This window comes from Anthonomus grandis, chromosome 15, assembly GCF_022605725.1.
Source record: "Anthonomus grandis grandis chromosome 15, icAntGran1.3, whole genome shotgun sequence".
Taxonomy (NCBI): Eukaryota; Metazoa; Arthropoda; class Insecta; order Coleoptera; family Curculionidae; genus Anthonomus; species Anthonomus grandis.
This window is the reverse complement of record NC_065560.1, coordinates 342,141-364,305: the sequence shown is the minus strand read 5'-3', so window position 1 is coordinate 364,305 and position 22,165 is coordinate 342,141. Positions and strand designations below refer to the sequence as shown.

Here is a 22,165-nt window from a genome sequence, read left to right as displayed (position 1 = left end):
GAAGTATTAGAAAATGAATCACAATAGTCTCAACTGCCTGGAAGTACCAAAAAATGACTTCAAAATTGTCTAAAATGCCTGGAAAAGTTGCTGTAACTACTTGAAACTCAAGTAAACTATTCCACGCTGTTGAAACATCTTCCAGGTAATTCCGTGGAAAAAATTCGATTGCCTGGAATTGCTGGATAGTCACTCCCAAGAGTGTCAACTGCCTAGAAGTATTAGAAAATGAATTACAATAGTCTCAACTGCCTGGACGTATCAAAAAATGACTTCAAAATTGTCTAAAATGCCTGGAAAAGTTGCTGGAACTACTTGAAACTCAAGTAAACTACTTCAGGCAGTTGAAGCATTTTCCAAGCAACTTTCTGGAAAAAATCGATAATTCAACTGCCTGGAAGTATTAGAAAATGAATCACAATAGTCTCAACTGCTTGGACGTATCAAAAAATGACTTCAAAATTGTCTAAAATGCCTGGAAAATTTGTTGGAACTACTTGAAACTCAAGTAAACTATTTAAGGCAGTTGAAGCATTTTCTAAGCAACTTTCTGGAAAAAATCTATAATTCAACTGCCTGGAAGTATTAGAAAATGACTCTCAACTGCCTGGACATACTCAAAAATTAGTTCAATTACTTCAAAATTGCTTCAAGTGCCTGGAAAAGCTGCTTTAAGTACTTTGAACTCAAATAAACTATTTCAGGCAGTTGAAGCGTTTTCCAAGCAACTCTCTGGAAAAAATAAATAATTCAACTGCCTGGAAGTATTAGAAAATGAATCACAATAGTCTCAACTGCCTGGAAGTACCAAAAAATGACTTCAAAATTGTCTAAAATGCCTGGAAAAGTTGCCGCAACTACTTGAAACTCAAGTAAACTATTCCACGCAGTTGAAACATCTTCCAGGTAATTTCGTGGAAAAAGTTGATTCTTCGACTGCCTGGAATTGCCGGATAGTGACTCCCAAGAGTGTCAACTGCCTGGACGTGCTAAAAAAATTACTTTAAAATTGCCTTAAATGCCTAGAAAAGTTGTCATCCTATAGTCCAACCAACTTTGGGAGACCCTGTATGAAATTTTTTTAAATTTATTTAATATTGAAGTACCCTTAGACTTGGCGATTATAAAAATCGTTTTTTCTTTTACGGAAAAGCAGTGGCATACATAATATTTTTCAACAATATATAGGCAAGGTTCTTTTACGGACGCCACTGGTTAAACTCCAAAAATCTACATCCAACAATGGCTGTTGGTACCTAGAGTCTTTGTGCTAAATTTCATAAACATATTTAGGAAGTTATGATCAAGAAACGGAATTTTTTAAGATTTTAACACCTTGTAGCTCAAAACCTAAGGGATTTAGTTTGATTTGAATTATTCATCACCAAAGGATTAATACCCTGTATCTTAAATACAGGTTTAAAAAAAATACACTCATTAACTGAAAATTGCTTTTATTCGATTGGTACGTTCAAAGTACAAATATAAAAAATATAACGACTATTTTCGCATTTTTCCGGGACAAAATTTATACAAAAAAAAAATAAATAAATAAAACAAAAACTTCAATAACCAAATAATACAGAGACCAAAAGCGTCACTCGACAAAGGGTTATTTTTTATATAAGGGTTATCACAGCAACAAATTTAGCCTAAGATCGCTCAAACTTATTTATAATAGAAAGCGCCGTTTGGTATTTAATTAAATGCATTTCGGTGACGCTTTGTTTATTTTTTTTAATCAAGAAAGCTCAGGTGTGTCCAGAATAATCTACATTATATCGTCGGTTTTCGAGAAGAGTGACACAAGTTAAAAATCCCACTTTTTGAGATATTTGTAACCTTATTCTTAAATTCAATGTACTTTTTATCTGGTAGAGTGTCACAATTAAACTATCAATGATTGGCGCGAGATCGCGCGTGACGTTCATCTATTTTTGACATTTGGAAAATCGGTTTTCTTTAATATTGACACATCTTTAGTTGCGTTGTGGCAGGCTAAGAGGAGATGAGACGCATTTTTTCAGCGAGAACGTCACATTTCGACTTAAGACTGTTTTGATGTTAATTTTTTTCTGCAATAGAGTATTATTTTGAAATGTGTCACTTTTGAACAAAATATATATTCTACTTAAAATGTTAGTTTTCTAGAAGAGTGTGTTAATTCGTATAGTGCCATTATTCTTGAACAACGTAAGTATAATATTTTTAATTATTTTTGTGAAAGAATGCATTAGTTTGAGTTGTGACGGTATTCTAGTAAATCAATTAAAAAACAATGAGACATGTTTTGACATGTGACTTTATTCAAGTAAAATTAATTTGTAAATATTTAGCTTTTTTGACTATTGTTGTAAATGAATTGGTTGAAGTCTACTTATTTTGATTTTAAATGGCATTTAACAAAAGCCTTTTGATTAGACCAGAGACATTTAAAAAAAAAACACAATCACATTTCAGGCAGTGATTTAGCAGACAAAATGACAAGCCGTGGAAGGATGTTAGTAGGAATGGCAATCAATAGTACAGAGGTAGATTTGGATAATTCATGTAAGTTAATTAAAATAAGTAGGTAGGTAGGTAGTATTTACTAGGTAGTATTTTCAGTAAGTTGTACAAGATGTTCAAATAATTTAGACATATAAAATGTGTTAAAAAAGCAATTTCAATTATTTGTAATTGTATGCAAATATATCCAAAAAGTTATTTTACTTACAGCCAGATCTGAAGACGCTCCAAACTTAATTTCTACAGAGATACCTTTAAAAAACTCCAGGTCGACGCCGACGGGCGAACTTTTAACTGAAAGTAATTCCGAAAAAACCAGAGCTATTGAGGTCATAGAAATAGAACCCTATCAGTCTGAAGTCTCCATCAGCTACATTGAGTTTTAATTCTGACTCAAGTTCTAGCAGCTCATCCTCATCTTCTAGTTCAGATTCCGAGTCATCAGATGAAGGTAAGAAATCTAAGTTAGCTATCTACTAAATATAATTTGAGCATTATATTTTAGATACATCAGTTTATGAAAATTATATATTTTCAGATTGCGAAGATCCTATTAATGATCCTTTATTTAACCCACAACACGTCAGTCATTCTTCTGAGAGTGAAGACCAGTCTGATGGGGAAGTAAATGCATCATCACAGGCCGGAGTCCCCATTGACGGTAATGAAGAGGAAGAAAAGAAAGAAAAAAAAGGGAAGAAAAAGAGTATGTGATATGCCCAGCTGGAAAAAAAATGTGGCAAAACGTTTAAGAAATACCGGGCAAAATTATATTCAAAAATTGCCGGACAAAAAAAATAGCTAAGCCTCGCAAACTTAAAGCCACATGTAGCGAAAAATGTAAACTGAAATGCAAAACGAAAATTTCAGAAGAAGATCGCCTAGAAATATTTAGTACATATTGGAAGTTAGGAAGCTTAGAAAAACAACGATATTTCATTGCCTCTTCCGTAGAACCAATTAAACCTAAATATCGATATACCACTGAAAACAGTAGAAGAAACTTAAATAATGCTTATTATTTTATGTTAAGGGGACAAAGAACTCGTGTATGCAAAATATTTTTTAAAAATACCTTGGATATAAATGACAGACCAATAAGGACTGTCTTAGCTAAAAAGGATAAATTTATGAATGACATTCTACAAGAAGACCAAAATGGAAAACATGGCCATCACGCTCGAAAAAGTAAAGAAATGAGGGATGAAATAAAAAGTTTTATCCCAAATATTCCAAAGGTAGAAAGCCATTATAGGCCTTCAGAATCAAGCAGACATTACATAGAAGGAAATAAATTTATCGCAGATATTCACAGAGACTATGCGGCACATTGCAAAGCAAAAAACTCTCCATATTGTAATTACCTTTTCTTTTATCGGATTTTCACCAAGGAATTTAACATTTTCAACTACACTCTCAGAAATGACCAGTGCGAATTATGTGTGGCATATTCCAATGCAGATTCCGAAGAAAAGGAAACCAAGAAGACCAAGTATGAAACGCATTTAATAGAAAAGGATTTAGCACGTGCAGAAAAGAATTCTGATAAGGAGAGGTTTGCTAAAACGCCCAATGTTAAACTTGCAGTGTATGATTTAGAAGCAGTTTTTCAATGTCCTAAAGGAAAAGCATCAATTTTCTACTACAAATCTAAATTAAACGTCTTTAATTTTAGTATTTACGATCTTATTAACAAAACTGCAGATTGTTATGTATGGCATGTGGGTTTAGGTAACAGAGGGATCAATGAGCTAGGAACTTGCATTTACAGATATATTCAGGAAGTTTCTGATAATGACGGTGAAACGGAGTTAATTTTTTATTCTGATAATTGCCCTGGGCAACAAAAAAATAAGTTTATGCTTAGTTTGTATTTGTACGCAGTTTAAACATCAAATCAATCACTCATAAATATTTAATTAAAGGGCATACTCAAAACGAGGGTGACTCTGTTCATTCCACAATAATTGAAGAATATCTTAAAAAACAATTAAAAAGTTCACCCTTGTATACTCCTGACTCGTTTATAAGTGCTATAAGAGCCGCAAAGAAAAAAGGTCCACCATATAGAGCGATTGAAATGTCATTCGACGATTTTTTGGATAAAAAAGACATAAATGCTCAGTTAAGATTTAATTTGTCCAAAGATGTAGATAACAATGTAGTTAAAGTGTCGGACATAAAAGTGATTAAATTTGAGAAATGCTCGCCTAACTCATTATTTTATAAAACATCATACACGGATGGATTTAAAGAAGCTAAAGTAATATCGCGAAATAGCAAACGTTCAATTAACCCAGTTAAAAAAAGCTTTTTCCAATAAACCAGGAATCTCTGAAAATAAAAAAAAAAGATTTGATTGATCTGGTGAGAGGAAATTACATTCCAAAATATTATGCAACTTTCTTTGAGTCATTATAATAGTCTTTTAAGACTTAAATTTTTGTTTATTTTTTTTTTATGACTAAAGTATTATGTTAAAAGTTAATGTCTTTGTTAGCTCATCAACTTTTCTAATGTAGATGATAGGTTTGTTTACTATTTCCAAATAGAACCAGATTTATTAAAGTTGTATTTGTTGTTTTATTTATTTTCCTATTTTTTTATGCTGAAAAGTGAAATAAAAGAGTACTATTTTAATACTATTTATCTAGAATAATGTCACATCTCAAAAGGGGGTTTTAAATTTCCCAGTTTTTACCACTAAATTATCAACATCATAGACAATAATATTAATGAATATTTACTTAAAAGGTATACATCAATATACTGAAAGAAGTAAATCATTTCATTTATACAAATAAAAATAATAAGCTAAAATAATTAAATAAAATTTTAAAACATGTTTATCTCAAAATGATCTTTTTTGGATTATGTGACTCTTCTTGACAACCGACGATATGATAAATAAATACAAATTTATCAGCTGTGTACATAAAAACCGTCTAAAATGAATCACTTTTTTTTTAATAAGGTGACGTCAAAAGTTATGTTAATTATTAATAATGAGTTTGATAGAACTAAATATTTATTTAAAAAACTACTTTGTTTAAATTATTGCTCTGTGTATTCGTAAACCTTTGTTTATTCAGACAAATTTTAAACTCTATTTTACTGTATTTTCTTGAATAAACTTATTATTATTATTATTATCGACGTCAATGATGTCAATCGATTCTCGAAAACATCTATAAATTCAAAAAAAAAGCTCTTTTATAGTGGCCTGTATTTCGGAATAAAATACAAAAGACACTTTTTAATACTGGACACACTGTATCGACACTCATTTCGCATTTGTTGAACGGAAGAACCTTCAAAAGTCTCGAGTCAAAATTATTAAAATGCCGAGACTATTGAAAGTTAATAGCAGAGAGCTAACGTTCATTTAAAAAAAAAGAGCTTAGATTACTACTACTAACTAAAAACAATAAGTTTTAAGCTGCTAAAAGCACTTATACACGACTAAATTAAAAGATTATTTTAATGATTATGACTCCTAATTAATTAATTAATTACTTGCCTACCATTTAATGTATGAACTTAAGTTAAAACGTTCTCGAACGCGTTATTTTTGGGATCGAAGATTTTGATAAACATTGAGGTAATAACACACAGCCATTTTAAACAAATTGGAGATTGGATAACGCGTCGAGAACCAGAGAAAGAGAGAGAATGCGACATTTTTTATGACAAGGCACGTGTTAATTTTTCTATTTTTTTTTTCCGATAATTAAATACTGGCTTAAGAGTATACAGCGCGGTCCAAAAGTGAACAATGTAATAGAAAAAAAGACCTTTGGACCGCACTGCAAGTAAAAGACATAAACAATAAGTAACCATTATTAAACCCTTATAACTAATTACTTACTTGCTATTCGAACACCTTCTTTGTGGATGGAGAAAATATCTCAGCATAAAATTTACCGTATCCAGAAACGTACCGATGAGTTTTTACGATCTGATAAGTTATTGATAATCGTTAAACGTTAACTCTGGATAAGGGAAATTATTAACAGAACGTTCCTTTGCAAAAACATTCGGCCGCCTTACAAGCGTAAACGTCGAACCCGAAGATTTCCAGGATGTTGACCGGCGGATCGATTTCCACCACGTCCCTTTGTACGGGAGCGAATTTTACGAATCTAAAATAAAAAACGAATTTATCTATACTCTATTTCAGAAATGTATAGAGTAATAAACTGGGGAATTCCGTTCTGTTTGGCTAAATTTCGTGGTCGTTCATAGGCATAGATACTTATTAATTTAATTTTCGTGGATTAAATGCCTTTATTTTGAAAGTGTAAGATTAAAAATCCTTTTGTATAGGTACCTCTTAACGCTTCGTAGCATGCAAAAATGGGGACAGGTAATATATACAGAATATAAATAGAGTTCTTGCAGTTAAACCAAATGTGATGAACTTTGTCTTTTCTATATTAAGGCCGTGATCTAACCTCTGATCTTCCCAGGACTCGCCCTGCACTATTATTGCAGTATCGTCAGGAAAACACAACACTATAATTTCATTGTTCATGCCTTTGTTTAAGGGGGGAGCTTCAGAATCACCCTCTTCTTACAGACCAATAGCATCGCTTTCCACCCTCTCAAAAATCACAGAGAAATTGGTTAAAAAGCCACTTATGTCAGATTTAGCTGAAAAGCAAATTATAAGATCGGAGCAATTTGGGTTTCAAAGTGCCAAGGGAACATCAGATGCAATCTTTTCATTCTTTGAGCCCTTATTTTTGAGCCTGAACAGTGGTGATATTGCTGCTGCCGTGTTTTGTGACTTGACCAAAGCATTTGAATGTGTTAGTCACTCTTCAGTGGTCTTATTTGCATACTAGAATGCAGAGTGTTTCTGTGGATGGTGCCCTTTCAAGGAAGCAGCTTGTAACTCATGGTGTTCCTTAAGGTTCAGTTCTTGGGCCACTTCTATTCCTCATTTATATTAATGACATGGCCAACCTTAGGATCTCAGGTAAATTCATTCAGAGTATTTCTGAAGAATGGGGATGTTGTTGGTTTTACCGGTATAGGTAAACTAAAACTTTAGGATGATAGACCATAGCATGCTAAATAACCTTTTTACACGTCTGTGTATGTTTTTCTTTTTTACAGCGTTGTCAACAGATTCACTTTTATGACAATAAAGCATATATTGATTGATTGTTGCTAAGAATAGACAAGATTCAGGAAAACAGGATCGATTAATAAAAAAAAGGAATTTTGAAAAACGGGTAAGGAACGAAGCTATAGAGGTTACGGTTTTAGGACATGTTAATATGGATCAATGAGATCAATCGACGAATTCAAAAAACTCATGAATTCGAACCCCGATAAAATAAATCTGGATAAATGAAGACGGTGAGGATCGGTGCTTGATAACTGGTAAAAGAGCATTAAATAATCCCAATTATGTGTTTAACATTTGCCTCTCAGATGAATGTTCGTTTTTCTTAAGCAGCACTGTAAGTAGTCCTTCATTATTACCGTTATTAGTCGGACCACAATCCACACATTTATCATGTAGCACATACTTCACATCCCCAAAAATTAAATTTAAATGGAGATACGTACTTAAACTTTTTTTGGGGAATACCGTTAACCTAGCATTGATTCGAAATCATGGAAAGCGACCAATGCTGCCATGAAGGAAACGCGTTATTACCAGTACGGCAGTTTCTGGTTGAAACCGTTTCTTGGTAGATTGATTGGGAGAAGGGGTGCTATCGAATGGCCCGCGAAATCACCCGATTTATCTCCTCTTGATTTTTTCTTTGTAGGGACATTTGAAATCTAAAATGGATGCCACCGAACCTGAATCGTTAGAAGATCATTCATGAATGCTAACAAATAACACCCGATATTTTCACAATGTCCGGGAACACTTTGAACAGTTACTGTGGTAAACGGCGGACATTTAATAAGATAATGCGTAAGTATTAATCAATAAAATTAAATTTTAAGATTTCTCTGGAACCCGCAGCTCAAATTTAAAAAACAAAACGCTATTGTATGAAAACTGAATGTTCTTTCAAAAGAGGTGTCGCAACATACATTAAAAAAATAAGGAATAAAAACAAATTGGAAATTAAATATCTTGAGTTTTAGTGGTTGAAATGCTGTGAATATTAATTTCTGAGATACTCTAAGAGGTTTTCAAGTATTTTAAGAAGAAATCATTAAAATCCATTCATTAGAAGTCAAGAATTAAAATTCTTAGTCCAGGAGTGCCTGGAAGAAATAAAATAATTTGTCTCTTATTAGAAATTAAATATTTTGAGTTCTAGTAATTGAAATTCTTTAATTATTAATTTCTGAGATACTCCAAGGGGTTTTCAAGTATTTTATGAAGAAATCATTAAAATCCGTTGATTAGAAGTCAAGATATTAAAATTCTTAGTCCAGGAGTGCCCGGAAGAAATAAAATAATTTGTCTGTTATTGGAAATTGAATATCTTGAGTTTTAGTATTTGAAATGCTGTAATTATTAATTTCTAAGATTCTCCAAGGGATGTTCAAGTATTTTATGAAAAAAATCATTAAAATCCATTTACTAGAAGTAAAGATATTCAAATTCTTAGTCCAGGAGTGTCGCCCCCCGCTAAAGGGTTGAAGTTGTGCGGTTAAAAATTGAAACAAAAAATCGTTTTTGTAATATTAAAAAACGACGGGTGCAAGCGTTTTTGTTTTGTAAATCAAGAACCTCTAAAACTAGCGCTAGAAGTATTAAATCACTCGATTTTGAGGGTGGCTGCAACCCCTCGTCAAGGGGTTCATGTTAAGTGGTTGAAAGTATTGAATTGTTGTATTAAAAAATTGTCCCCCTAAAATCAAAAATCGACGGGTCCGAGTATTTTCTTACATTTCTTAAAAAAGGGCCCCAAACCTTGCTGGACTGTTCAAAGCTACGAACATTTTTGAAAATTCCAAGAAATAGTCCATCGATTGCACGTGTTTCGTCCATACTAGGTATCATCAAATCCACTGGTGTATTCACTGATAAAAAGAACGAAAAAAGATGCAAAGAACACCACCACTTAATACAAGTCAAGGGTAAAAATTAAGGTACAATCGGACGGAGACTAGTTACTACATATTGAAATTATATCAAAATTTTTTTTTTATACTCTGACTTTAATTTAATAAATTTGAGACCCGTGACTTAGAGTTTATTTCATTACTATTTAATTATTGAAAAATAACAATCAATACATTAAAGGCGAGCTCGAGCGATGATTTTTTAATGAGAACTGTCCTGGTTGTCGGAGAGGCTCTGTTGAATGGCCCGCGCGCTCTCCTGATCTTTCACCTCTGAATTTTTTTCCGCGTGGTCATCTAAAGAGTAAAATCTATGCCACCCATAAGCAGTTTCAATAGAAGAATGACACGAAAGGATTTTATTTGAATGCCAACAAATAACTGTCGTGCGACGTCGATTTGAACAAATTCTGTATTATTGCATGGAGGTTAACGGTGGCCATTTTCAACATTTGTTGCACTACCGTCGTTTGTTATAAATTAACAGTTTGACAAAGATTTGCGATTGTTTTGCAACAAAAAACTGTATTATATGTTAAAATAGTCTATAGTTTCAGAACCGTTAAAGTAACATCCTTTAAACTAGATATAGGAAGAGAATCGAAAGAACTTTCGAACAAGGCTTTTGACGTGCCATGGCCGCCCTGTATAATGCAACAGTGTTATGGAATTAGTAGCGGTAGGATTGTATCACTGCTCGCATACTTAATGATAGGTGTCAAGGGTTTAAAAAGTTGTGATTATTCTCGCAATTAATTTCTTAGTTAATAAAATAAAGTATTTTATAGTTGAAGGCTGTTCGGCTTTCTATTAACATATCCATTCATTAATATATACGGAATTCAATTATACAGCATCAAAATCCATTCAGTTCACTTCAATCAAAAGTTTTTTTCCTTTCAGCGGTAAGACCCGTTACAGAACACCAATTCATATAAATGGTGACAATTTTCAAGTGCATACTAAGTACCAATCCTAAGATGATTGTTCTAAAATTTTATGACTCTCTTTCTTCAGTCACAACTTATACATCTTATAAAATTAATAGTATATAAGTAGAGTTTTCCATTGATAAATAAATCAGTTACTAAAGGTAACACTCAGATCCGTTACTTACTTGGCATTCGGCAAATTAACCTTGGACCTGTACTTGATAACCGGTTCCCATCCTTTAACCACCGTCTTATCCTTGGGCACCTTCTGAGCGTGTCCGTTATGGATAAAACTGACGAACACGTCGAAGTGTTTCTTCTCCGTTGACGCCCACTCGACCCCGGCAAAAAGCGTCGAATAAGCGCTCGACCGAGGATTTACTTTGCTCAGTAAATCGGCGAACGACACTTCTAAAATTTACCATGTCACTTTCGGAAAATGTACAGGAGTTACTCACTTTTTTCTACGTTTATTATATCGATTTTGTCGTCTTTATATGCCGCCAGCACCACGTCTTTTTCCACCCTTAAAAGAACTACGGCGTAGGCTACGGCCGCTTCTAGGAGGGTGAGCACCTTGTTCCCGAGGCACAGGAATTTTTTGGCATCCGCTGTTACGTCTATTGTCACCAAATATCTAGGAGAAACATTATTATTATTATTTATGGCTGTCCTTTTTTAAATTGTACAAATATTGTTCATTTTTAAATTGCGATGTACATATTTTATGTTCTGACCCCTTTAGGGAGAGAGTGAGTAAGTGTGATAATTCTAGTGAAGTTTTTTTTTCTTTACATCTTTTAGGTAGCACTGAAAGCACTTTGCTATTGAAAAAATATATAATAAACGTTATACAAATCGCTTCTCGCATTTTATTATTGTCACTCTATTATTTATGGACTTGAAAGGCCTTTCAGCAACAATGTACGCTCAATTAACTCTATTTATTGCACGTCCGTTGATTGTCTTTAAATCTTGTAAGTTAAAAGTGTCTAATTTGAATAAGATTCATTATTCACTTGTACGGTTCCTTCAAATATTTTAATTTAATTTTCAATCCGGCAACGCGGTTGATGCGTGACCAGCGACTAATCGAGGGCGAAGTTATCGAGACGGCGTTTAAGGCAGTCTGCAGAATTTGTCATGTTTTCAAAGCAAAAATATGTTAGTTGAAGGCAGTGTTTTATTTATACAGTCCATTAGGCCTCTATATCCACTGGCAGCTACATCACTAATAAAAAGCTGCTTAGAACATTTGAAAGCTTTTAAAGTTATAAAGTTGCAAATTTGTAATAACAAATGTACCGAAGGCACGACAATAAATTGTTATTATTGTACACTTATTTTAAAGTTGCGATGTATGTATAATGCAGAGATTCCGGTAGTAGCAAGAAGGCAATTTTTGGCTGTGATATTTGTAAGGCAAAGTAGGCGAGTCGAGTTTGTAAATGTATGTATAAGAAGTGTGACAAATTTGACAATCATATTCTGCTACAAAATATAACCACCTTATTATTTAAGCTAAGTAAGAAATAATTAGATTGGATGTAGACAGTATAAGAACAAAACATGCAATTCATTTAATTTAATATAATTTTTTTTAATTGGAATTAGATTTTCGACTATAAGAACTGAAGATATTCACTTGTATATAATAAGAGAAAAATTATTTTGTTCCTTAAAGGCACTCCTAGAATAAAAACTCCAATATCTTAATTTTTTATAAATGCATTTGAGTCATTACTTCAAAAAACACTAAAAAAGTCTTCAGAATAGCCCATAAATCAATAATTTCAAAAATTTGATTACTAGAACCCAAGATATTCACTTGCTAATACGTGACAAATTATTTTATTTCTTATAGGTACTCCTGGATTAAGAATTTCAATATCTTCATTTTTGTGAGTGGATTTTAATCATTTCGTCAAAAAACACAAAAAAGGCTTCAAAGTAATTCATAAATCAATAATTTCAAAATTTCAACAACTAGAACCCAAATACAAAAGTCTCATCCATTATTCTCCAAGAGACCAACATACAAAATTGACAAAAACAACGGTCTCACAACATATATAATAATAATTGTCTCTATAAATAATTTGTCTCTTATTGACAAGTAAATATCTTGGGTTCTAGTAGTTTAAACTTTTTTAACTTATTCTAACTATTTTATTTACGTAGTATGTACGTAGTTTATTTATGTACTGTGAAGTGTGTGGATGGCTTTTAAAGGTCTGATGATGCTCTAACTGGAGCAAAACACGTGTTATATGTTGTGAGACCGTGACTTTGTGTTTTTCTTCGTTTTCGTCTACTAGAACCCAAAATATTTACTTGCCAATAAGAGACAAATTATTTTCTTTCTTACAGGCACTCTTGGATAAAGAGTTCAAATATCTTAACTTTTTGTAGATGGATATTAATCATTTATTTAGAAAAGAATAAAAAAGTCTTCAGAAGAGTCCATAAGTCAATATTTTTGAAATTTCGACTGCTAGAACCTAAGATATTTACATGCCAATAGGAGACAAAATATTTTATTCCTTCCAGGCACTCCTTGAATAAGAATTCCATAATTTTCATATTTTTATAAACGGACCTTAGTCATTACTTCAATAAAGACTAAAAAAGTCTTCAAAATAGTCCATAAATCAATAATTTCAAAATTACGACTGCTAAAATCCAAGATATTTACTTGCCAATAAAAGACAAAATATTTTGTTACTTCCAGGCAGTCTTTGATTAAGAATTCCAATATCTTAACTTTTTGTAGATGGATGTTAGTCATTACTTTATAACAACTATAGGGGCGTTTGCATCCAGTCGGCCATTCCAAAACTGTTGGACAGTCTTATCTACGACCGAATTTATTTCTATTGCAAGGAGCTGTTGCTCAATCAACAGCATGGGTTTAGTTCGGGCAGATCTACGATCACAACTTGTTGATCTATCAGCAGGACCTGTTCGACGCCTTGGAGAGGGGATGTCAGTTGGATGTGATTTATACAGACTTCTCCAAGGCTTTTGATAGAGTGTGACATAAAGAAATGTAATTATATTAGTTTTCACAAAAGAAGTAAAAAAGTTGTAACATCATACAATATAGAGGGAAGCCCTGTTCAGTATTCTGATACAATCAAGGATCGTGGCATTTATTTTGACGATCATTTAAATTTTAATATACACATAAATAATATAGTGGTTAGGTCCTCCAGGGTTCTGGGTTTTGTTCTGCGTAACTGTAGAGAACTATCAGTCGAGACCTGTAAGAAAGAGTACATGTCTTTGGTGGTTTCTTTATTGGAATATGGTTCAATGATATGGTCCCCCTATTACATGAACAGCTGTCTGGCCCTTGAACGGATTCAGTTTTTAAGATTTTGTCTATTTAAATTAAATTTGGAATTACCGAACGATCATGTTTATGATGATGCACGGGAAATGCTGGCTATCACAACATTGAGAAAAAGACGTATTCGTGGTGATTTAACCTTTGTATTTAAGCTTCTTAATGGTCTGATTGTATGCACCGACCTTCTCGGTAGAATTAGCTTCAGTGTCCCCTCAAGACTCTTGAGACGAAACCGACTATTTGCTTTGCCTTTTCACAGTACCAACTATCGAACCCTTATCGAAAGAACCTTAAATATTATCAACCATGAGGATATTGAAGTTGTGGGCATTGGCTTGTCTAGTTTTAGGAATCAAATTAGAGAGATTGTGTAAAGTTATGGTTTGGTGTAACTATTGAACTTTGTAATATTGTTTTTTTTGTAATGGGGTTGATCCCGTCTATTAAATAAATAAATAAATAAAAAAGAATAACAAAGTCTACAGAGTAATGCATAAATCAATAATTTGAAAATTTCGACTAATAGAATCGAAGATATTCAGTTGCCAATAAAAGACAAATTATTTTCTTCTTCCAGGCACTCCTGGAATAACAGTTCTATTATCTTGACTTCTTGCAAGTGGATTCTAGTAATTATTCCTAAAAAACACCAAAAAAAGTCTTCAGAATAATTCAATCGATAATTTCAACTACTAGAACCCAAAATATTCACTTGCCATAATAACTTTATTATTCTTCTGATATATATTGGTTTTTTCTCTTCTCCTTGTTGATTTTTGAATTCATGGTCACATTTTTTTTTAAATTAATCAATCATCAGGGTTCATTGTTTTTGATAGACACTTATAGATGTTCAGTCAACTGGCTGCTATTTAATTCCACTTTAATGTAAGTTTACTTAAACAGCAACTAGATGACTGTAAGTAATATAACCTGCCTTTTTATTCTTAAAAACGACATTAATGAATATTGAATTTATAAAGTTGAAATTGATAAAAAAAGAAGTTGACTTGAAGTTTTTTTTAAATCTATTGTAGCACTATTGAAAGGTGGGTCTCTTGGGGAATAATGGAATATTATTTTTCGAGTTATCCTATATTAAAGCTTGCCACATTATTCAAATAAATAAGTAAAGTATAAAATTATAATAAAACAGAATACTTAATATTATGTCCATTGTTGTAAGTTCCTATTTCAGACTAGTTCTATGATATTAGAAAAAATTAAGTCAATAAGAGTCGAAATTTCAAACAGACAGGAAAGAGTGAGGAAAATACATTAAAATTTGCAATTAAAAAAAACAACACAGTTGAACTTTTAATCTCCACTATTAATGTATTTCCCTCATTCTTTCCTGTTTGTTTTCTAGTCATATAAATTATTGTAAGTTCTTTCCTGTAATTTGCTGTAGTTTCATTGATTTGTTAGACAGTCATTTAATGCATCTAAAATGGCTTGTGGAGAATTATTAAGTCTTATTGAAGTTCTCTTGTGGAAATTTTTATAAGTGAAAACCAAAATATTGTAAATAATATTTGCTCTACTAATGAGTGATTAATAGCATTGTTAATAAGCAAAATTGTCCCTATCAAAGCTATGAAAATCCACTACTTTTCAATATAATGCAACTTACCTTTTATTTGTAGGTATAACATTGCTACATGCCAACTCAAAGCACCTCCACAAAGCCTTAATAATATGAGGTGGTTTAGCCTCAATTCTAGTTTGAGCCTTGTTCAACTCCTCGACCGAAAACTTTTTGTCATTTTGCAAGTGTGCGACCAGTTTTACATCCATTGGCCTAAAGAGAGACATTCACAAAAAGACCTTTTAAAAAAATTTTCAGACTTTTTTCAGCACATACCTTCCGCCCTTTTCCAACCTTTTTAAATAAGTGAAAACTTCGATCGGATGCACTCCGCTGAGCTTAACTTTATCCAAACTGGTGAAAAGGTCAATGATGTGATTACTCACTGTCGTATTGGGCTTTAAGAGGTTCAATTTGTAAAGTTTTAGTAAACGTGGCAGTATTTGCTGAATGGTCATGTTTTGAATGGCCACACTCCAAACCTACAGTGGTTGAGCATGGGTTATAGTATAAAACCAAATTGTGAAAGTAAATAAAATCATTATACATAATGCATTGAACAAAAATAATTACATCCCTTTTCTTTATGTAACTTTGTATGTAGTATCTGTTACAAGGGACTTTAAAGAACCTTAGCAATCAATATTCTAATTGAAAGCCTGGAAAAATTGCATCTTATTAAATTTCTTGACAAATAAAACCCAAAATTCTTGGAATTTCAAGGATTCTACAAATTGAAAATTCCATTGGTTCCAAATTGAGGTATGGTCACTACACTACTATATTCAGGCAATAAAATTTTTTAAATTACAAAAGGAATTTTTTTTAACTTGATGAAAACTAAATGTATAATCAGTAAAGAAATTCAAAAAGTATCATATCCATTACTTATTCCTAAATAATCTAAATGAAAAGTCCAAAAAAAACTTACATCTCCATTTTGGTGCAAACTAGTCGACACTTGCTCCATTGTAAAATTAAAGGCAGCAATTATCGGAAGGGCATTTAAAGGCTCTTTACTTCGCCTTAATTCATCTGCTTTCAATAACACTTGTAATACTTCTAACTCTTCGTCAGTTGCTTTATCGCTAACTTTCTTTGTTAAAATGTAATTTATAACAGCATTCTTTACTACAATAGTTCCACGCTTAAAAAACTTTAAAATCACAAATTAAATACTCACAAGGTGTTTCAGACTTCACGTGTCCCAACTTGATCAGGTCCTTGTGTAACCAACCTTTAAACCCGTTACTTTTGGAAACTGACTCTGCTAACTCCATCGGAGTTTTATTATCATAAAACTTCCTCACGATTTTCTCTATTGATGATGGTATCTTGCTTTTATTGCTTATGTCTGTGTAGTACTTTATAAAGGTAAAAAACTCCTCGTCAGTTTGCACCAGTTCCAAAACTCTGCCTGTCACTTTGGATTTTTGCTCTGCTCCAAGCTCAAATTGTTCCAAGTAAAGTTTAGCCAGGAAATTAAACATTACCGATCGTCTCGGTAAGTTTGGATCTTTATTGGCCATGTTTAGTACCCGAAATAGCTCCTCTAAGTTATCTTTTACCGTTTCCTTCATGGTGGTCATTCGTAGTTTCGATAGTTCTCTCTGATAAGTGTCAGGGTCTCCAACGTAGAAATGAGGATGAACAGAGTTTAGGTACATGGCTCTTTTTAGCCGATCTGATAAACTTAACTCTGATGAAGCCATCACTAAAATGAAGTTTTTGTTGCGGTTTAGTAAAAAGTTAAAGTTTCAATCATCTTACCTCAAGCCTAGTCTTTCCAGAAACTAAAAACTGATGATTTTTAATCTTATAACTTTAGGAATTCAGTTTGCACCTGAAAATCCCAGGACCCAGAGATCTAATTATGATCAGTCACTGTCAGGGTAAATGACAGTTAACAGCTGGAGTTTGACATTAATCCTAGTGGTGCTTAGGTCTAAGAGATGGCGCCACACATTAAAATATTTATGATAAGTATACACCGCGCCAAAATTGAACTGACCTAGAACTAGTTTCTAGGACTAGAAAAAAATATTTTGATTTTGGTTGGGAAAGCACTAAAACACATGATAAAACAATTTATTCTCATATTTCATAAATAGACTTTACATCATAATACATATAGCTTTTGTCGAGTTATGGTTCAATGAATATATTATACGCGCTTTGGTTAAGTTATTTTTTTTTGTTTTGTTATAATTAATTATCCTTACAGCCATATACACAAGATATTTTTACAAGCGATTTTATATACAATTTATACGAATAATTATAATATATTAATACCTAGCTAAAATTTAACTTTACAACCTAAAGAAGGAACCATTATTTATAGAGTAAACATATAGGCCATTACATTGAGAAAATTAGTTAATTTAATATCACACTTATTAGATGGAATGCAACATTTTTTTTTCTTATAGTGCCGTTATTTATACGGTTTACAGGATACAGAACAAGCAAAGTAATGCGTCAAAATAACCTAGACACGTGCACGTTGTTTACGTCCATTGATCATTATGTATGTAAACAACTGTAAGCTCTCCCTACAGTGTGACCAAGAAATATAAGCTATTTAATTCGACATATAATCCCCGTATCCTGCTATACATAAAAGATTTCTTCCTATAATATAATCCTACACATGGAGCGAATCTTTTGCAATACATTTAAAAGGAGTTCACCCTGTACATCAGGTAACAGTAATCTTATATGACTAACGTGAGTTTTCTACCTAAATCATTTAGAATGCGTTGCTTATCTTCGAACAATGTACAATATAATTGAGTTTTACAAAAAGCTAACTGATTGTCTAAATGATATATTGTACTAAAGCTAAACATTCCTTTGAAATTGTTAATCAGTGACGAGGATCGGTTTAGGATCAAAATATAGTCCAGAGACACCTTGCGAATTACTTTTTTGGTGACAATGGTATCACCTCTTCGAGTAACACCCTCGAAAAATTGAGACAATATTTTGATCCCAATACCTTTCTGTGATATGCTCATTTATTGACAATTCAAGTTAACAAAAAAAATATGGCTAAACAGTACAACATGGCTAACGAAACTTTAGGCATAGCTTTGGCTATGCTCCAACGCGATCCCCGGTATCTTACTGCCTTGATCCACCCAATTTTTGAGTCGTCCCCTCAGCTCCTCTAAACTCTTCGATTTCGCTTTGTTGATCCTCTTGTATTTCACATCTTTCGGTTTCGTGACCGATCGGTGATTCGACATCACTCGATTGTAGGTTTTCACTTGGTTGGTGTTCGTCGGTTTCGTTTGGTCTTCTTTGTATCTCTCGTTGTCCGACTCTGGTTTGTGTTCCGTGTTGTGTTCGTTGGGTCTGGAACAAACAAGGACAAGTAGTTATCTAGATTTTAATCTGAGAGAGAGAGAGAGAGAGAGTAAGAAAGTTTACAAATCATTCATTAGGTAGCAAGTTTTATTCGGAGATAGCAGGCTTATAACTTAACAACGACTAACTTAACCGGAATAGAAGGAGGAAGAAACTGTTTAAGGTTCTAAAAATTTACCTTTGATCCACAGCCAATTTATCAGCACAATTCTCCTCACCAGTCTTTTTTCTTGCGTCATTCGCAGTTTCCTCATGAGAATCGACGTTGCAGTTCGATTTTCCTCTCATCGCGAACGATTCTCGTCTCTGTCGCACATCGGTCTTTTCATCCTTTTGATCATTGTCCCCGTCCTCTTCCACACTATACAAAATCAAATCTCATCATCTTCAATTAATAATCTATGCAAATAATGGCGAGTAATTATTTAATATCTGGATCTGAAACACTAGTAGCCAACAGGATTACGTTGTCAAGCAGGGCCGTTAATTAAGATTTTAATTAAGATAAGGCCGATTGGCTCAGTAACCGTTGCAAAAGTACACACATAAAACTTTATGGACACAATAGCCGAGTGGCAAAGTGATAAATCGATTAGTAACCGAATAAAAAAGTCTTTAAAGGTTTTTCCTATAATCCTAGCTTCCTATTATGTATTGTAACGAAATTCGGGAACATACTTTTATTGTCAACGTCAAAAACACACTAATCTAACTCGCCTTGACTGTCGTTTAATTGTTTCCAAGGTAAAAACTGACTAAACAATTAAAACTGAATGAATTGTCACGAGGCGCGTCCTTTTTAAAATCCGACGGAACAGTTTCGAAATATTTAAAATTATCTTCATTGTTTTTGCCCAAAGAGACCAATAATTTCAGGAGAATACTGACAGTCAAAGCAAGCAAGTATACAAATTCTAGAAAATTAGAACTACAGGGATTTACAATAATATAACCTAAATTGGGGCCTCGAACAAGATGAACTACTTATAAACTAAACACTATAGATGAAAATAATAAACCAAACGTAAGTAGAACCCTAAAGAAACCCTACGAATCAACTTCAACTACAGAAACTACTAATAAAATTGTACAAAAACTAGCAGAATAATTAACGTATTTACATTTTCATAACTTCTTACCTGTACACCGTTTCTAAGATCTCGGGTCTCCTCAAGAACCCGTTGCTCCTTCTACTCGTGTATTTCAAATTCGGATCGATGGCATCGGAGATGGACCTCATCACGGTGATTCCGTCAGAGGCGATTCCTCTGAACTTGGGTATGTGATAAGCACCCTCGAAGTCCGTATCTTCCATCACTACGGCGCTATCTGAATCGTTTAGAGACTCTAGGTCCGGAAATGTGTATTCTATGTCGGTGATGTCGTTCTGGGGCACCTCTAGTCCGTTGTCCGTGAGTCGAGAGGTTAGGGTCTCTATTATTCTGCAAGGAAAGTAAGGCTTTTTAACATGGTCTAAGTAGACCCAGTTAGAAGAAGATTTAAGAAGTAAATTATCTTAATCATAACCTCTTAGATGACGAACAAAAAAATAAAATTTCGCTCTACTAATCTACATTTAGTCGTTTTGTTTTAGATATCTGTCTGACAGTGGTAAAGTTGTTATCTACAGTAGGGAAAACGATGCCGCTTGATTCATGTCAATAAAACATCGAAACACGTGTTCTCAGGTGAAAACGTGATTTCGACGTTGTATTTTTTTTTCCTGTTTACAGTTCGCTCATTTGCATTTTCTATAAATACATATACATACTCGATACTCGGGTTGATTTGGTAAAAGATATACACATATTCGGATAGGCCAGAGTTTTTTGGATATTTCCATATTAAATCCTGACAGTTTTGGGCCATTTTAAGCATTTTATCAATGAAATTAGGAAGCAAGTCCGAGCCGATTCATCCACGTTGACGCCATATTGTTAAATCCGCCATTAAAATTGGGCATAGACGTCAAAATGGACCATTTTCAGACGATGTTTTAGGGTATAAAAAAAAGTGTTTACCTTATAATCTGTAGATGGAAAAATAGTAGAAAGCTTTAGGAACAGATTAAAATCAATTTTGGCCCGATTCCAATCGGCTTTAGTAGTTAAATTTGGATTATAAAAAGGGTCTTTTTTTGGCGAAAATTCTCGTTATCGTTGCCATGGAGACGCGGCCATGTCTTGCCTTGAGAATCGTCAATGTGCACGGTGATTTTTAGCGACTGGTACTTTTTTGGAAGAAAATTACTTTTAGGGTACTTATAATAAAAGTGAAAAAGTGAGATTTTAGTATGTTATAGTAAAATGAATGGCACATTTGCTCGATTAGTTTTGGTTTATCTATGACGTATAGGGTGCGCACAATTAATTTTCAAAGTGAAAAAATTCAAGGAAAAAAATTTTTTTTTATTTGATTTATCGAAAGAATACCTCTAACTGCCTGGAAGTAATAAAATACTTCCATTCTTTCCAGGCACTCCAGGATTTCCAGGATTTAAGAGGACTGTACATCAGTACATTCCTACTTTGATTTTTGGTCCTTTGAACCGGTATCATAACTTAATTCATTAGGCACACTGTTGGTAATTTAATTAATGATTTTAATTTTTGGTCCTTCGAGTCGTATGCTGCACGAATTCAGGATGGAAGGGTGGAGCAGTAAAGTCACTCATTCTTTTCCTCTCTCTCTTTCTGAGATCAATCAAAACAGACTCAACATTAACAGGAAACGGTCTAAGGTCCTTCTTAAGGTATCGGAGACTCCAAAAGCTACTTCAAGTATTTAATTTTTTTAAATAATTCAAGGAGTATCTCCCTTTCTCTCTCTCTCTTCCAGGCAGTTGAAATAGATGAATCAAGATCATCGGTTTCATGTAACATGAAGTACTCTTAAGCAACACAGGACAGTGTAAAAAATAAACATTTATTTTTGGTTTACTTCAGATGTACATTTTTGGTTGAAATTCAATGATAAATACGTTTAACAAGAAGGTTTATTACATGTTAATAATATACAATTAATATTCTATAAAAATTAAACGTTTAAGTAAAGTATTTTATATACTATTTAAAGACATTTACGAAATGGCTTTAATGCAACAAAACGTTAAATATTTAGTTATAGAAAACCCGTATAAAATCTTTAACCTAAACCTTATAAACGAAAAACGGGATTTTTAGCATTTTACTCGAAAACTTTGAGGTTACGTGAGAAAAGTGTAAATACAAAAGTTATCAATCTTTTTATTGCCAATAATCTAAAAAAAAACTAGTTTTATTAAAACTACCCTTATCCCCCCACCCACCCCACACTACTTACCAGAAAGAAATTCTTCTGCAAAATCACCGTATTTCAGAACCTTTAAAT

The 22,165-nt window shown here is 33.0% G+C and overlaps 3 protein-coding genes across 6 annotated transcripts in view; all 3 read right to left on the bottom strand.

Annotated features, from left to right (window-relative positions):
• LOC126745108 (acyl-CoA Delta-9 desaturase-like) overlaps window positions 1-22,165 on the bottom strand; it is a 170,096-nt gene that overhangs the window by 120,477 nt on the left and 27,454 nt on the right. The gene's annotated exons all lie outside the window — the stretch shown is intronic.
• On the bottom strand, window positions 1,438-17,341 carry LOC126745106 (RNA-binding protein RO60-like). Its single transcript, XM_050452820.1, has 8 exons — window positions 17,195-17,341; window positions 16,608-17,138; window positions 16,356-16,555; window positions 15,701-15,906; window positions 15,470-15,637; window positions 10,943-11,121; window positions 10,670-10,895; window positions 1,438-6,650 (listed from the first exon to the last, which is right to left on the bottom strand). Exons 2-8 carry the CDS (start codon window positions 17,134-17,136, stop codon window positions 6,518-6,520), a joined length of 1,641 nt encoding a protein of 546 aa, XP_050308777.1. The 5' UTR covers window positions 17,137-17,138; window positions 17,195-17,341; the 3' UTR covers window positions 1,438-6,517.
• The window catches only part of LOC126745107 (uncharacterized), a 66,842-nt gene continuing 62,175 nt past the window's right edge, over window positions 17,499-22,165 (bottom strand). For all 4 annotated transcript variants that reach the window (XM_050452822.1, XM_050452821.1, XM_050452823.1 and 1 more), the window contains exons 4-6: window positions 19,936-20,238; window positions 18,975-19,157; window positions 17,499-18,784 (exon numbers count right to left, since the gene is read on the bottom strand). In XM_050452822.1, coding sequence (XP_050308779.1) covers window positions 18,508-18,784; window positions 18,975-19,157; window positions 19,936-20,238 — 763 coding nt within the window. In that variant the 3' untranslated portion in view covers window positions 17,499-18,507. The remainder of the gene's footprint in view (window positions 18,785-18,974; window positions 19,158-19,935; window positions 20,239-22,165) is intronic.

Excerpts from the sequence above, each read along its gene's own strand:
- LOC126745106 (XM_050452820.1), bottom strand. The coding sequence starts at position 17,136 with ATGGCTTCATCAGAGTTAAGTTTATCAGATCGGCTAAAAAGAGCCATG. Across the intron at positions 16,556-16,607 it reads CGTGAAGTCTGAAACACCTT|TAAAGAATGCTGTTATAAAT; the intron begins GTGAGTATTTAA and ends GAACTATTGTAG. Across the intron at positions 15,907-16,355 it reads GTTTGCACCAAAATGGAGAT|GTTTGGAGTGTGGCCATTCA; the intron begins GTAAGTTTTTTT and ends CAACCACTGTAG.